The sequence below is a fragment of the Choloepus didactylus genome, chromosome 5, assembly GCF_015220235.1.
Source record: "Choloepus didactylus isolate mChoDid1 chromosome 5, mChoDid1.pri, whole genome shotgun sequence".
Lineage (NCBI taxonomy): Eukaryota > Metazoa > Chordata > Mammalia > Pilosa > Megalonychidae > Choloepus > Choloepus didactylus.
Genome location: NC_051311.1, coordinates 140,111,202 through 140,128,191, shown reverse-complemented (window position 1 = coordinate 140,128,191; position 16,990 = coordinate 140,111,202). Strand labels below are relative to the sequence as shown.

Genomic DNA, 16,990 nt, shown 5'->3' with positions numbered 1-16,990 from the left:
CAGTACTAAAGAGATTCAGTATGGGTACATTAAAGGACATTAAGAGAGAGAGGGAAAACACATATCTGACAAACATAAACCAAAGAATAGGATGGCCGATTCAAGAAATGCCTTCATAGTAATAAGACTGAATGTAAATGGATTAAATTCCCCAATTAAAAGATATAGATTGGCAGAATGGATAAAAAAAAATGAACCATCAATATGTTGCATACAAGAGATTCATCTTAGACACAGGGACACAAAGAAATTGAAAGTGAAAGGATGGAAAAAAGTATTTCATGCAAGCTATCAAAAGAAAGCAGCAGTAGCAATACTAATCTCAGATAAAATAGACTTTAAATGCAAGGATTTTATGAGAGACAAAGAAGGCCACTACATACTAATAAAAGGGGCAATTCAACAAGAAGAAATAACAATCATAAATGTTTATGCATCTAATCAAGGTGCCACAAAATACATGAGAAACACTGGCAAAACTAAAGGAAGCAATGGATGTCCATGATAATTGTGGGAGACTTCACACATCAGTCTCTCCTACAGATAGATCAACCAGACAGAAGACCAATAAGGAAATTGAAAACCTAAACAATCTGAATTGGATTTATCAGACATATATGGAACATTACGACCCAAATTACCAGGATACGCATTCTTCTTTAGTGCTCATGGAACTTTCTCCAAAACAGATCATATGCTGGGACATAAAACAAGCCTCAATAAATTTGAAAAAATGGAAATTATTCAAAGCATATTCTCTGACCACAATGGAATACAATTAGAAGTCAATAACCATCAGACTTAGAAAATTCACAAATACCTGGAGGCTAAACAACACGCTCCTAAACAATCAGTGGGTTAAAGAAGAAATAGCAAAAGAAATTGCTAAATATATAGAGAAGAATGAAAATGAGAACACAACATATCAAAACCTATGGGATGCAGCAAAAGTGGTACTGAGGGGGAAATTTATAGCACTAAACGTATACATTAAAAAGGACGCAAGAGCTAAAATCAAAGAATTAATGGAACTGAAGAATCTAGAAAATGAACAGCAAACCAATTCTAAACCAAGTTGAAGAAAAGAAATAACAAAGATTAAAGCAGAAATAAATGACATAGAGAACAAAAAAATACAGCATAAATAACACCAAAAGTTGGTTCTTTGAGAAGATCAACAAGATTGACAAGCCCCTAGCTAGACTGACAAAATCAAAAAGAGAGAAGACCCATATAAACAAAATAATGAATGAGGTGATACTACTGCAGATCCCGAAGAAATTAAAAAAATTATAAGCGGATATTATGAACAACTGTATGCTAACAAACTGGATAATGCAGAGGAAATGGACAATTTCCTGGAAACATATAACAACCTAGACTGACCAGAGAAGAAACAGAAGACCTCATCCAACCAATCACAAGCAAAGAGAGCCAATCAGTCATCAAAAAGCTTCCCACAAATAAATGCCCAGGGCCAGATGGCTTCACAGGGGAATTCTACCAAACTTTCCAAAAAGAACTGACACCAATCATACTTAAACTCTTTCAAAACATTGAAGAAAATGGAACACTACCTAACAGATTTTATGACGCTAACATTAATCTAATATCAAAACCAGGCAAAGATGTTACAAAAAATGAATACAGATGCAAAAAATCTCAACAGAATATGTGAAAATTGAATCCAAAGACACATTAAAAAAATCATACACCATGACCAAGTGGGGTTCATTCCAGGCATGCAAGGATGGTTCAACATAAGAAAATCAATGTATTACAGCAGATTAACAAATTAAAAGAGAAAAATCAAATGATCATCTCAATAGATGCTTAAAAAGCATTCAACAAAATCCAACATCCCTTTTTGATAAAAACATTTCAAAAGGTAGGAATTGAAGGAAACTTCTTCAATATGATAAAGAGCAAATATGAAAAACCCACAGCCAGCATAGTAGTCAATGGTGAGCAACTGAAAGCCTTCCCTCTAAGATCAGGAACGAGACAAGGAAGCCTGCTGTCACCACTGTTATTCAACATTGTGCTAGAAGCGCTAGCCAGGGCAATCCAGCAAGATAAAGAAATAAAAGGCATCCAAAGCAGAAAGGAAGAAGTAAAACTGTCATTATTTGCAGATGACATGATCTTATATCTGGAAAACCCTGAGAAATAGGCAATACAGCTACTAGAGATGATAAACAAATTTAGCAAAATAGCGGGACACAAGATTAATGCACATTAGTCAGTAATGTTTCTATATGCTAGAAATGAACAAACTGAAGAGACACTCAAGACAAAGGTACCATTTTCAATAGCAACTAAAAAAATCAAGTACCTAGGAATAAACTTAACCAAAGATGTAAAAAAGAAAACTACATAACTCTATTAAAAGAAACAGAAGGGGACCTTAAAAGATGGGAAAATATTCTATGTTCATGGATAGGAAGGCTAAATATCATTAAGATGTCAATTCTACCCAAACTCATCTACAGATTCAATGCAATCCCAATCAAAATTCCAACAGCCTACTTTGCAGACTTGGAAAAGCTAATTATCAAATTTATTTGGAAAGGGAAGATACCTCGAATTGCTAAAAACACTCCAGAAAAGAAAAATGAAGTGGGAGGAGTCACACTCCTTGCCTTTGAAGCTTATTATAAAGCCACGGTAGTCAAAACTGCATGGCAGTGGCACAAAGATAGACATACGATCAATGAAATCGAAATGAGAATTTGGAGATAGACCCCCAGATCTATGGTTGACTGATCTTTGATAAGGCTCCCAATGCCACTGTACTGGGACATAACAGTCTTTTCAACAAACGGGGCTGGGCGAGTTGGATATCCATACCCAAAAAAATGAAAGAGGACCCCTACCTCACACCCCACACAAAAATTAACTCAAAGTGGATCAAAGATCTCAACATAAAAGACAGTACCATAAAACTCCTAGAAGATCATGTAGGGAAACATCTTCAAGACCTTGTATTAGGCGGCCACTTCCTAGACCTTACACCCAAAGCACAAACAACAGAAGAAAAAATAGATTAAATGGGAACTCCTCAACCTTAGAAATTTCTGTACATCAAAGGAATTTGTCAAAAAGGTAAAGAGGCAGCCAACTCAATGGGAAAAAATTTTTGGAAACCATATATCTGACAAAAGACTGATATCTTGTATATACAAAAACAAATCCTACAACTCAATGACAATAATACAGATGGCCCAATTATAAAAAGGGCAAAAGATATGAAAAGACAGTTCTCTGAAGAGAAAATAAAAATGGACAAGAAACACATGAAAAAATGTTCAACTTCACTAGCTATTAGAAAGATGCAAATTAAGACCACAATGAGATACCATCTCACACAGATTAGAATGGGTACCATTAAACAAAACGGAAACTACAAACGCTGAAGAGGATGTGGAGAAACTGGAACTCTTATTCATTGTTGGTGGGACTGTATAATGGTTCAGCCACTCTGGAAGTCAGTCTGGCAGTTCCTTAAAAAACTAGATATAGAGTTACCCTTCGATGCAGCGATTACACTTCTCGGTATATACTCAGAAGATATGAAAGCAGTGACGTGAACAGATATCTGCACGCCACTGTTCATAGCAGCATTATTCACAATTGCCAAGAGATGGAAACAACCCAAATGTCCCTCAACAGATGAGTGGATCAATAAAATGTGGTATATACACACGATGGAATACTAAGTGGCAATAAGAAGGAACAATGTCGTGAAACATATGACAACATGGATGAACCCTGAAGACATAATGCTGAACAAAATAAGCCAGGCACAAAAAGAGAAATACCATATGCTACCATTAATGTGAACATTGAAAAATATAAAATAAATGGTTTATAATGTAGAATGTAGGGGAACTAGCTAAAGAGAGCAATTAATGAAGGGGAAACAATAATTCAATAAGAACAGATAAGCTATCATGGGTAAATTTAACATTCCGGGAATTGCCCAGGAATGACTATGGTTTGTTAATTTCTGATGGGTATGGTAAGAACAAGTTCACAGAAATGTTGCTGTATTAGGTTATTTTCATGGGGTAGAGTAGGAACATGTTGGAAGTAAAGTAGTTATTTTAGATTAGTTCTTTTTCTTATTCCCTTTGTTATGTTATGGTTTGTTTGAACTGTTTTTTTATTATGTATTTTTTTTATTTTTTTTATATAGTTAATTAGGAAAAAAAAATTTTTTTTTTAATGGGAAAAATATGCAGAGTCCCCTTGAGGAGCTGATGGAGAATGCAGGGGTGTTGGGCTTCCCCACCTCGATGGTTGCTTATGTGCTCACAGACAAGGGGACTGGTGGTTTGATGGGCTGAGCCCTCTACCACGGAACTCGCCCTCGGCAAGACTGTTGCTGCAAAGGAGAGGCACAATTATAGGTAGGCCTAGCCTAAGAGCCTACTCCCGAATGCCTCTGTTATTCCGATGTGGTCCTCTCTCTCTAGCTAAGCCAACTTGGCAGGTGAAATCCCTACCCTCCCCACTATGTATCTGACACCCAAGGGAGTGAATCTCCCTGGCAATATGACTCCCAGGGAGGAAGCTAGACCTGGCACTGTGGGATGGAGAACATCTTCTTGACCAAAAGGGGGATGTGAAAGGAAATGAAATAAGCTTCAGTCGCAGAGAGATTCCAAAAGGAGCCGAGAGGTCACTCTGGTGGGCACTCTTAGGCACAATTATAGACAACCTTTTTAAGGTTCTAATAAATTGGAATAGCTAGCAGTAAATACCTGAAACTATCAAACTATAACCCCAAACCCATGAATCTTGAAGACAACTGGATAAAAATGTAGCTTATGAGGGGTGACAATGTGATTGGGAAAGCCATATGGACCACACTTCCCTATGTGCAGTATATGGATGGATGAGTAGAAAAATGGGGGCAAAAAAAAAAAAAAAAAGTCTTTTTTACTTTAATTATTCTTTTTCACTTTAATTTTTATCCTTATTATTTTGTGTGTATGTGTGTGTGGCAATGAAAATGTTCAAAACCTAATTTTGGTGATGAACGGACAACTATATAATGGTACTGTGAACAACTTGAATGTATGTTTTGTATGACTGCATGGTATGTGAATATATCTCAATAAAAATGAATTTAAAAAAATGAAAAAAAAGCTTGCTAACAATATTTTCTTTTTTGTTTTTTATTTGTTCTGAAGCATTTTAGAAGGTAAAGAAGGAGGAAATGAGAGATTTTACTCTCATAAAATTTATAATTGATTCATAGGCTATACAAATTAGGTCCATAAAGTAAACAATGAAGTACATGTAAGAGGGGAAAAGTATATGAAATAGGCAGTCTCTGATCTAAGAGCGTTCTGAATTTTTTCCATCATGCCAAAATAACCCCTGCAATAGACAACTCCACCCACATCACTCAGAATCCTCCTCTGATGTCAGGGATGACTCCAAGTGGTCCAAGGATGACTCATCCTTGACCACATCATTGAAAGGATGTAGTTGCCATTAACTGAGATGGGGGGAAATGGAGAAAAGCAGATTTTAAGTGGAGGATTAGAGTTCAGTTTTGAACATGTTAAGTTTGAGGTGCTTATATATCTAAGGAGAGAGGTAGAGTCTGGAATTCAGTCTAGAAGAGATCTGGGCTACAGATAATACATTCTAGAATCTGAATGAGACTAGTAAAGGAGTGAACATGGATAGAGAAAAAAAATGGTCTTGGCTTTGAGTCCTGCGGTTCTCTGACATTTAAATGGTCAGAGAGAAGATAGGAATTGACAAAGGAGACAAAGAAGCAACAGCCGGTGAGGTAGGAGAGAAGAAAGCCAGGTGGAAAAAAAAAGTCAAAGAGGAAATGTTTAGAATAAACAAGAGACAGAAACTAGATCAGTGGTGGCCAGGGGCTAGGGAGAGAGAGAATGGGGAGCGACTTCTAATGGGTATAGGGTTTCTTTTTAGGTTGATGAAAATGTTCCAAAATTAGGTAGTGGTGATGACTGTGCAATTCTGTGAATATACTAAAATCAATGAATTGTACACTTTAAGAACTGTACACTCTAAAAGGGTAATTTTATGGTACATAAATTGTATCTCAAGAAATATGATTGTGTATTTTTTTTTAATAGACTCTTCCTCTGCCATGAATGCCATGGGCCTCCAACCTGAACCTCTGCTGAGTCCTGAGAGCTTCCACCTAGTCAGCCACTTTTCTTTTTGAAGCATCAGAACTTGGGCTTAGGGCAGCTATTAACAGTAATTCAGATATATTATAGATGATGAAGATGAGGAGGAGGAAGAGGAGGAATAGGAGGAGAAAACTGTTGTAAGTTAGTCTGGAAACTAAACCAAATAGTTCAGAATATCATCTTGGATGGAACATATTTGAAACTCCAACTCAACAACTTACATACAAATTTCTGGAACCCATCCTATTCTGGAGTTTCCCTATAAATATATCCAGCCTGAAAACAAGCCAAACTAGTCTCCCTGCTAACTATGAATGTTTATTATAGATAGTTAAATTAATACAATTAAATAAATATAAAAAATTTCAGATCTAGCTACCTCAAGAAAAGCTGCAATAGATATGTTTAATTAAAAAAATGCGGAAAAAAGTTCTCGTTTGCTCATTAACATTTTTACAGGCCCAATCTCTCTGCAGCATATCCTTCCATGGAACTAACTTTTAAATGCAAATACAAAATGAGTACCAGGTGTATAAAAAGATTCAGTTTCAGAGATTCTCCAACTCACATTGTTCTAAACTTTATAATAATCCTAGGTGACTTGCTTAGGTGTTTAAGAGACCACTTTTTCACCACCTGCAACAGATGACATTTAGGGGGCTCTTCCTTCCAAATAGGGTGGTTTTAGAATTCTACTAGCTTGTGATAGGGAAGCACCTTAACCTGCAACCTCTCTCTCAGCTTTCAAATTAGTTCATCAAAGCTCCTTTTTCTTCTTTTACCATATATTTGGCCACTGTCCAAGGGCTTAGAAGTTTTAATACTTTAAAAACTATATATAATTTTTATGAAGTTGTTTTTGCTCCTTGCTAAGTGTAAATGTTTATAGACAATTAATTTAACACATTTAACAAATTTAAAAATTTCATATCTAGCTGCTTTGAGAAACTGCACTAACTTTACGTTTTGCATGAAAACTAATTTATGAAGTGGAATACCGAAGCCTGAATCCTCGGTGAAAAGCATCCCCAAGACATGACTCCAAGGGATGAGCCTGAACCTGGCATCAGGAGACTGAGAAAGTCTTATTAACCAAAAGGGGTAAGAGACATGTAACAAAGTTTCAGTGGCTGAGAGATTTCAAATGGAGCAGAGAGGTCATTCTGGAGGTTATTCTTATGCATTATATAGATAAACCTTTTTAACATTAGTGTATTGGAATAGCTAGAAGGAAATACCTGAAACTGCTGAACCTCAACTCAGTAGCCTTGATTCTTGAAGACGATTGTATAACTATACAAGCTTACATGGTAGGACTGTGTGAGTCTGAAAACCTTGTGGCTAGCACTCCCTTCATCCAGTGTATGGACAGATGAGTAAAAAAATAGGAACACAAATTAAATGAATAATTGAGGGGGGGGGTGTGATGGGATGTTTTGATATTTTGGGTGTTCTTTTTTATTTTTATTTTGGGGGGAATAATGAAAATTTTCAAAAATTGTGGTGATGAATGCACAACTCTAAGATGGTACTATGAACAACTGATTGTACACTTCGGATGACTGTATGGTATGTGAATATATCTCCATAAAATTGAATTAAAAAAAAAAAGGAAAAAAGGATCCATAACCAGAAGGTTACGTATCAGTTAAGATACCAAAAAAGGATCTAGTATAAATGTTTAATGACTTGAGCCCAATTAAAGAAATAAAAAAGTGTTAAAAACCATAACACACAAAGGTTGTATTATTGTTATATTACACTTATAAAGTAAATGTACAGAATACTAAGATTGTGTGCAAACACAGCAGTATATCTGAGTTCTTAAAATTCAAGGCCAGAGGCTTAAGATTTAAGATATTTATTTTAAAGACAATTTTATTAAATATAAATATTTATGGAAGTTAATGATAAAATAATTGATCAAGTATGAGAGAAAAGCCCAAACACTTTTACCTTCATAGTCTGAGCCTGAATGAGCACTTTATTTCCTGAGTAACTGAATTTCAACTAGATATGCAAAGTAGCCAATTCAATTTCATAATGCAAAAAAGGTTTGAATATAATCAACGAGTGCATTTACTAATCAAAGTAATCATTAAAAGCCACTTTCAGACATCCATTGGCAAATGAATGGAAAAAACTACTTTACTGCTGCCACAGTGATAGTGATATCACATTATTTAAAAGACAGAGAGAAAGACACTCTGAAATCAATTTGCAAGAAAGTTACCAATAGTAACATGCTAATTTCAGTATTAAATTATACCCCTCCCAACATTTTGGGAAATTGAGATGAAATCTCAGATTAAGTGAAAGTGCTGCATTTACTGAGTTTTTCATGTATTACCCTTTAGCTAACCAATAAAATTTAGCTCAGGAAAATCCTGGACTATCAGTAGGCTGTAAATTACACCTCTGTTGTATCATTGCCATATCCCTAGTTCCTAACACAATACCTAGTAATAGTAGGTGCTCAAAAGATATTTGTTGAATGAAGACGAATTTTTCAATTGGCTTCATTGTTTTCTGTTACTCTTTCCACTCATTCTATTTCAAAACAAATCCTTTATTTTTTTATTTAGTTAAAGTTAGGAGAGAACTACTTGTGTGTGTGTGTATATGCATGTGTGTGTGTGTGTTTTCAATCTATTCCAAAGTATCCTGAGACTACAATGAAAATCTCTCCTAGGGTCTTGAATATCTGGAGATTCTGATAAGGAAAGAATGGCACAGCCGAGAGAGACCTGACTAAAACAGCAGCTAGCTCCAGGGCTCATGAATTAATTTTTATTAGTCTATGGGAAGGAAGATAGAGACAAATATTAATAGCACGGAGGAATTTTGGTCTGTCTTCATGCCTTTCTTTTTTCCCTTATCCCTTTATTTGCTATATTTATTGAATAAACTTTTACCTTTCATTTACTATATACTCTCAAGCAAAAAGAACACAAAAGGTGCAACTTCAATCACGCATGATTACTTTTAAAAAACGGCCACTACAAACATTATTTTTTACTTAGGCCTGACCTCAAAGAGATTTTATTTTAATGCAGCAATTTTCAAAGCGTGGCTCAAAGAATCTATGGCACAGGGGAAGTGTGGATGGAGGATCTTTGAGACCTTCTTAGTATTTCAAAGTAAAACTATTTTCATAATAATACCAGGACATTATTTGCCTTTTTCATTCCCATTCTCTCCGGCATATAAGCAGAGTTTTCAGAGGATACATCATGTACCGTGTATCACAAAACTGAACGCAGAAGCAGATGTGAGAATTTTCTGTCATCAATTAAGCCAGATAATAAAAAGTTTACAAAAATGTAAAACAGTACCACTCTTTTCACTACATTTTTTTGTCTTAGAAAACATAGGGTTTTTTTTTTTCATTTAAAATATCAATTTTTCTCAATTTTAATTTCTAATATGGTAAATATCAACAGGTATAAATAACATAAATAAAAGTTCTTTTAAGTCCTGAATAATTTTTAAGAGTATAAAAAGATCCTGAGATCAAAAAGTTTGAGAACCAATGCTTTAATAGACTAGTAAAGATAGAGAAAACAAGGTCTTGTCTGCCTTTTAAATTTTATTTGAAACAGGAAATTCTTAAAATGTAGAGTAACTCTAATTTAAAATATTATTTTAAGGTACTGGGCTTACCATTATAGGTTATTCTTGGCTTTGTTAAACACATCACAAGATGCAAGTCCATTTCATCTGAGGGTACAAATTTTGAGCATACAGGGCACTTAAATCCTAGAAAATAAAAGAAAACCAAGTTACTTAAATATTATGAATATCCAACTATATGTTTTTTAAAAGCACAGATTAAAAGCATTTCAAACTTCAACAGTATACTTACATAGTTACAGTAATGCACTTATAGACACTAATTATTAGCTGGGATTAGAGTCTGACACCATAACAGCTGTCTTAAATCAGGTTATGAAGACCATTCCATCTTCAAATAAAATAAGTTCAAATGAGGAGAGTATGGTCCACTATAAAACTCCTATATCTTCTCCTAATGTACTATTCTAAATAATCTTTCTCTTGTCTCTACTTAATTTTTTATACTAACCATACTTAAAATTTCATGTTATAACTCGGGATTCTGACCACGTTTGTTGCTATTTTATCTTTCCCAGCTTGGTATAGTATATTTTGAATCAGCTAGATATTACCTTAAAAAACTACTCTACCGTACCAACGTTTTTAAAATTTATCTGTTGAGGAAAATGAAGTCTTTCAGAACATCAAATACAGGTCTAGAACCTAAGACTCCTGACTTCTGGCTCAGCGGTCTTTGTACCGCATCATGCTACTAAAGACACAATGCAAATACAAAATAGTAGGGTGGGTTTTTGCAGTCAACTCTGACTTATAACTATTAGCTAAACTCCTACAATATTCAACCTGCACTTGTATATGCCTAATGTACTCCATTAAAAAACTGAAAGAGAATATTTTATATATTGAAAGAGAATATTTTATATATTCAGCTATATTCTGCCCCCTCACTTACCAAGGGGAACTGTCCCACCCATGGTTCCTTGCTGCTTAGGTAGCATGGCTTAGATAGCCATGATATACGCCAAGTTTCCCTGCTGCCCACTATTCCCTCTCCCAACACTCCTAAGCTGCTTCAGCAGTGCTGAACACCTGATCCAAAGACAGCCAATTCATAGCTTGGCTAGGTAAAAATCAGAAGCAGTACAAAACTGGGCCAGTTTTTCTTGGAAATATGACTAGGAAAAAGAGAGAGACTATATCAGCCAGCAGTAAAAAGATGAAGCAGAAAAGATACATGCAGTTAAGAGAGAGACTGGAGTATCCTTGATGAGTCATGTGTAAGCTGAACTTATGAAGGAACAGAAACTATGGGCAAACAGAGGAAAACTGGTCCTCCTGAAGAATCTGGGGCAGACTTGCAGTGCAAAGCGGAAGCACTATGAAAGACAAAGGCTGATTAGAAGGGTGGTGAAAGAAACCAGTCCCTGAAGCTGCCTCAGATTCTGGCAGCTCTCTAGTTCCATAATAGGGAGTCTCCTCCCTTCATTATGATGTGAAACTCACTGCAACCAAACAAGTCAGAAAAGAGTCATGAACTTTATATGAATTGGGAATAAGTTTTGGCATGGCTACTAATCCAGGTATTCTCTCTCCTAAGTGAAATACTTCATTTTGAACACTATTTCAAAGTGTATCAAACGCATCTTGAAAGAAAGGAGTAAGTATGTTTACTCCTCCTTCTTGAAACCCATGAAGTAAATGAAAAAGAGAAAGAAAGGGGGATGGGTGGGGAAAGATTCATATGAAATGAAACAACAAAACAGCTATAATCCCTAAGCATAGACTATAAAAAAACAGTGAAATTTGGACCAAACTAAAAAGACTCTCAAGCAGCATCTAAATTTCAAGGATCAGCTAACAATCCTCTGCCTGGGATTTGAAAAACATTTTGGGAGATTCATTTTCATACAAATTGACAGTGAGAGAACAGGGCTGAAAAAGGGACTGTGGGAAGATGTGCCACCTTTATAGTTACTGTCTCAGGATTTCTGAATTTAATAAGGTTCTTTGAAGTTAAGCAGGATATAAAAGAAGGTAAGAGGCAACCAATTTTACAGTTACTGATCAAAATCAGATGAATACTGGCATATAAACCCTAAATCATCAATGAAAAGTACAGTGCTATGAATTTAAAAAGCTTCAGTAAGAACCATCCAACCTCTCCCACAAAGTAAGGACAGAAAACAGTATGTACAAAGAACCACCTGGATTTGCAGTTAAATACTATGAATTAAGCACGTTCATTCCTCTCTCCTAAAACTCACTAAATGAGAATAAAGAAAGATAAAGAACTTGAGACAGCAGCAGCAGAGAAGATAGAAAGCTGATAAAAGAATTAACATAATTGAGAAAACATATCTTAAGTACCTGCAGAAATAAGCCACTCCTAACTACATAATTCTTAAATCACTTGGAATCTGTACTTGCAGTCACTTCCCAATACAGCAGTAAGGCATGAGCCTTATACTTGAGTTACTGAAAGACTAAATAAGAAACAGACCGTACATCATGACAACACCCGAACCATCCTACTAGAGCAGGACAAGGGAGGTTCCATTCTCCTAGAAAAAAAAGAACCGAAGAAGATTCAGACTCAAGAACACTAGGAAGAGCAATGAGCAGGGAAGAAAATAGGAATAAATAAAAATCTACATATTGAATAGTGTTCCCTCAGCCTCCATTTCTACCCAGTGATAAGAAACCGGTAGGTTCTTCCTCTTAAGAAACCCTAAGGCCCCAAGAGTGAAAATATTACCTAAAGATCCCACCCTTGCACATAAAGCTTCCAAATAGCTTTTTAAGGTCTCTTTTTTAAAGCTTTTTTTTTATGAACATAATGGAAAACTCAGAAGCAGTAAAATTAAAAAAAAATGTTCCATGGTGAAATATACCAGAAGCAAATTCAAATGGCAAATGATAAACAAATGAAAAATATTTACAGTATATATCACAAATAAAAGGCCAATAACACTAACACAAACAGCTCTTTGAAATTGAGGAAAATGAAACTAAACACATACTTGAAACCAAATACTCTGCTATGTGACCACAGCCAAGGCAGTTAAGTCCTCCAGGTCTGATTCCTTCCCTTGGAAACGCTGATAATATCACTTACATATTGGCAACTTGGTGAGGGTTAAAGATTATCACATATATTAACTGCCTGAAACATATGCTATCATTTATTGAAGTTAATTATCCCCTTTACAATTTTCAAACAAGTCAATTCTTTGTAAACTCTTAAAGCAGTACAGTACTAAAACGACATTCTTTAATAAACTCCATATTCTACAAAGAAAAATCTCCTATAAAAACTCAATGAGACATACCTACTCTATCAAAGTTTCTTTACATAGTAAAATAAACGTCTTCAGCACCAGTAAATGTGAATCTAAGCCCCTACCCTGTGATGACTGGAGCCTTTCTATCTCCCCTGGATAACACTACTTTATTCAGTATTTCTACCATTTCCTCCTAAAATCCAATCACAGGCAAAAAGAGACTGAACCTAAGCTAGAGATGTGAATACACCTACTAGCAGAAAAAACAAAGGTGAACTTTAAAAGAAAAAAAATTAGAGAAGTTGTGGGTTTACAGAACAATCATGCATAAAAAACAAGATTCCGACATACAACCTATTAACATGCTGCACTGGTGTGGTATGCCTATTACAAGAATGAAATCACAATTTTACAAATGTACTATTAACTATAGTCTCTGGTTTAACTTAGGGTTCACTGTGTTTGTGCAGTGCAATGGATTTTTTTTTAATATTTATTCTAGTAACATATGTAAAACCTAATTTCCTTTCAACTATATCCAAATATATAACTCAGTGCTGTTAATTAAATTCACAATGTTGTGCTACACCAACACCATCTATTACCAATTTCCATTGTCCCAAATAGAAACTGTAAATTTGAGCCCTCAACTTCCTCTTCCCTACTCCCACTCTATCTAGAAGTGGGATTCCCAGGTCATATGTAATTATATACTTAACTTTCTGAAGAACTCCCAAACTGTTTTCCACAACAGCTTTATCATTTTTTCATTCTCACCAACAATTAATGAATAATCCTATTTCTCCACCACTTGTTACTCTCCATTTTTTAAATAGTAGCCATCCTAGTGGCTGTGGAATGGTATCTCAATGTAGTTTTCATTTGCATTTCCCTAACAGCTAATATTGTTGAGCATCTTTTCAACAATGGCTTTAGGGCCATTTTTGTATCTTCTTGGGCGAATGTCTATTAAAGTCTTTAGTCCATTTGTTAAATTGGGTTGTCTTTTTGTTGTTGAGTTGTAGGATTTTTAATTATATTCTGGATATTAAACCCTTACCAGATATGTTATTTCCAAACATCCTCTCCCATTCTGGAGGTTGACTTTTCACTTTCATGATCTGTTAATGTACCAAAGTTTTTAATTTTTTGATGAGGTCCCATTTTCTATTTTTTTCTTTTGTTACTTGTGGCTTGTACTTCCTGTGTAAAGCCTAAGAAACCATTGCCTAACATAAGGTCCTGAGGATGCTTCCCTGTTTTCTTCTGGGAGTTTGATGATTCTAACTTCTAAGGTTTTTGATCCATTTTGAATTGATTTTTGTACATGGTATAAGGAAGGGGTCCACACCTTTATTCTTTTGCAAACAGAGACCCAGTTTTCCCAGCACCATTTGTTGAAGAGACTCCTCTTTCCCACCAGAGTGGATTTTCCCTTGTCAAAATTCAGTTGGCTGTAAATGTGAGGGTAGATTTCTGAGTTCAGAATTCAATTCCATTGGTCTACCTGCCTGTCCTTGTGCCACTATTATGCTGTTTTGATTACTGTGGCTTTGCAATAAGTCTTAAGATAAGGAAATGTGAGTTTTCCAACTTTGTTCTTCTTTTCCAAGATGGCACTGGCTCTTCAGGGCTCATAACCTTCCAGATAAACTTGATGACCAGCTTCTTTTACATTTCTGCAAAGAAAGTTGTTGGAATGTGGACTGGGGATGCATTGAGTATGTAAATTACTTTCAGTAGAATTGTCATCTTAACACTATTTAGTCTTCCAATCCACGAACACAGAATGCCCTTCCATTTGTTTACGTGGTCTTTATTTCTTTTAGCAATATTTCGTAGTTTTCTGTGTACACGTCTTTTACATCATTAGTTACAGTCAATCCTAAACATCTGATTCTTTTAGTTGCTATTGTCAATGGGATATTTTTCTTGATTTCTTCTTCCATTTGTTGACTACTTCTGTATAGAAGCACTACTAATCTTTGGGTGTTGAACTGGCTTTGCTGATTCATTTATTGGTTCTAGGAGTCATGCTGTGGATTTTTCAGAATTTTCTATATATAAGGATCCTGTCATTTGCAAATAGGGAAATTTTTTTTTCTTCCTTTCCAATTTGGATGCCTTATATTCGTTTTTTAATGCCTGTTCTTGTTTGAACTTCCAGTATAGTGCTGAATAACAGTGGTGACAGTGGGCATCCTTATCTTATTCCAGATCTTAGAGGGAAAGCTTTCAGTCTTTCACCATTAAGTATGCTGTTAGCTGTGGGTTGTTCATATATGCCCTTTTATCATGTTGAGAAAGTTTCCTTCTATTGTTTTCCCAAGTGTTCTTATCAAGAAGGGGTACTGGATTTTGTCTAATGCCTCTGTGCATCAATTGAGATGATCAGGTGTTGTTTTTCTCCTTCATTCTGTTAATATGATTTATTATTTTAATTGTTTTTCTTATGTTAAAACGTCCTTGCATACCTGGGATAAATCCTACTAGATCATAGTATATAATTCTTTTAATTTGCTGTTAGATTCAGTTTGCTAGTATTTTGTTGAGAATTTCTGCATCTATATTCAAAAGAGATATTGGTCTGTAATTTTCTTTTCTTGTGGTATCTTTATTTGTCATTGGTATAAGGGTGATTTTGGTCTCATAGAACAAATTATGGGGTGTGTTACCTCCTCTTCAAATTTTTGGAAGTGTATGAGTAGGACTGGTGTTAATTCTTCATGAAGTGTTTGGTAAAATTGTCTTGTGAAGCCATCCGGTCTGGGCTTTCCTTTGTTGCAACATTTTTGATTACTGGTTCAATCTCTTTTAGTTATTGGTCTGTTGAGATCTTCTATTTCTTCTAGAGTCAGTGTAGATAATTTCAGTGTTCCTAGGAATTTGTCCATTTCCTCTGGGTTATCTAACTTGTTGACATATAGTTTCTCATAGTCCTTTTTAATTTCAGTTCCCCTTTTCATTTCCAACTTAAGTTATTCATGCCCTCTTTTTTTTGTTCATCCATCTAGCTAAAGGCTGGTGAATTTTATTGATCTTTTCAAAGAACCGACTTTTGGGTTTTTTGATTTTTGTTTTTTCATTCTCAATTTCATTTATCTGCATTCTAATCTTTATTTCATTCCTTCTGCTCACTTAGTTTGGTCTTTTTCTAGTTCTTCTAGTTTTGAGGTTAGAACTCTGATTTGAAATCTTTCTTTTTTAACGTAAGCATTGAGAGCTATAAATTTCCCCCTCAGCACTGCCTCTGCTGCATTCTATATGTTCTAGTGTATTGTCTTTTCATTTTCATTTACCTCAAGATATTTCCTAATTTCCCTTGTGATTTCCTCTTTAACCCAATGATTATTTAAAAGTACACTGTTTAATTTTTACATGCTTGTGAATTTTCCATTTCTCCTTCTGTTACTGATTTCCAGCTCCATTCCAATGAGATCAGGGAAGATATACTGTACAAATCAAAATCTAGCCTGGAAAATGATTCATTCATGCGCACAAAAGAATGCGTATTCTGTTGTTTTTGAGTAGAGTGTTCTATATTATGTCTGGCAGGTCTAGTTGGTTTAGAGTATCATTCAAGTATTGTTTTTCCTTATTGATCTTCTGTCTAGATGTTCTATCCAATATTGTAAGTGGTGTAATAAAATCTCCTCCTATTAACGCAGAACCATCAATTTCTCCCTTCAAATCTGACAGTATTTGCTTCATGTATTTTTTGGTCTTTGCTGTTAGATGCATATTATTCTAGTTTGCTAATGCTACCGGAATGCAAAACACCAGAGACGGATTGGCTTTTATAAAAGGGGTTTATTTGGTTACACAGTTACAGTCTTAAGGCCATAAACTGTCCAAGGTAACACAACAGCAATCGCATACCTTCACTGGAGGATGGCCAATGGTGTCCAGAAAACCTCTGTTAGCTGGGAAGGCACGTGGCTGGCGTCT

At 35.3% G+C, this 16,990-nt stretch overlaps 1 protein-coding gene across 4 annotated transcripts in view; it reads right to left on the bottom strand.

The window, feature by feature from the left end:
- The window catches only part of ZNRF2 (zinc and ring finger 2), a 130,615-nt gene that overhangs the window by 43,887 nt on the left and 69,738 nt on the right, over window positions 1–16,990 (bottom strand). For all 4 annotated transcript variants that reach the window (XR_005217050.1, XR_005217051.1, XM_037836990.1 and 1 more), the window contains exon 2: window positions 9,849–9,944. Coding sequence is in view for 2 of the 4 variants with exons in the window: in XM_037836990.1 (XP_037692918.1) it covers window positions 9,849–9,944 (96 nt within the window). In the remaining 2 variants the exon portion in view is untranslated. The remainder of the gene's footprint in view (window positions 1–9,848; window positions 9,945–16,990) is intronic.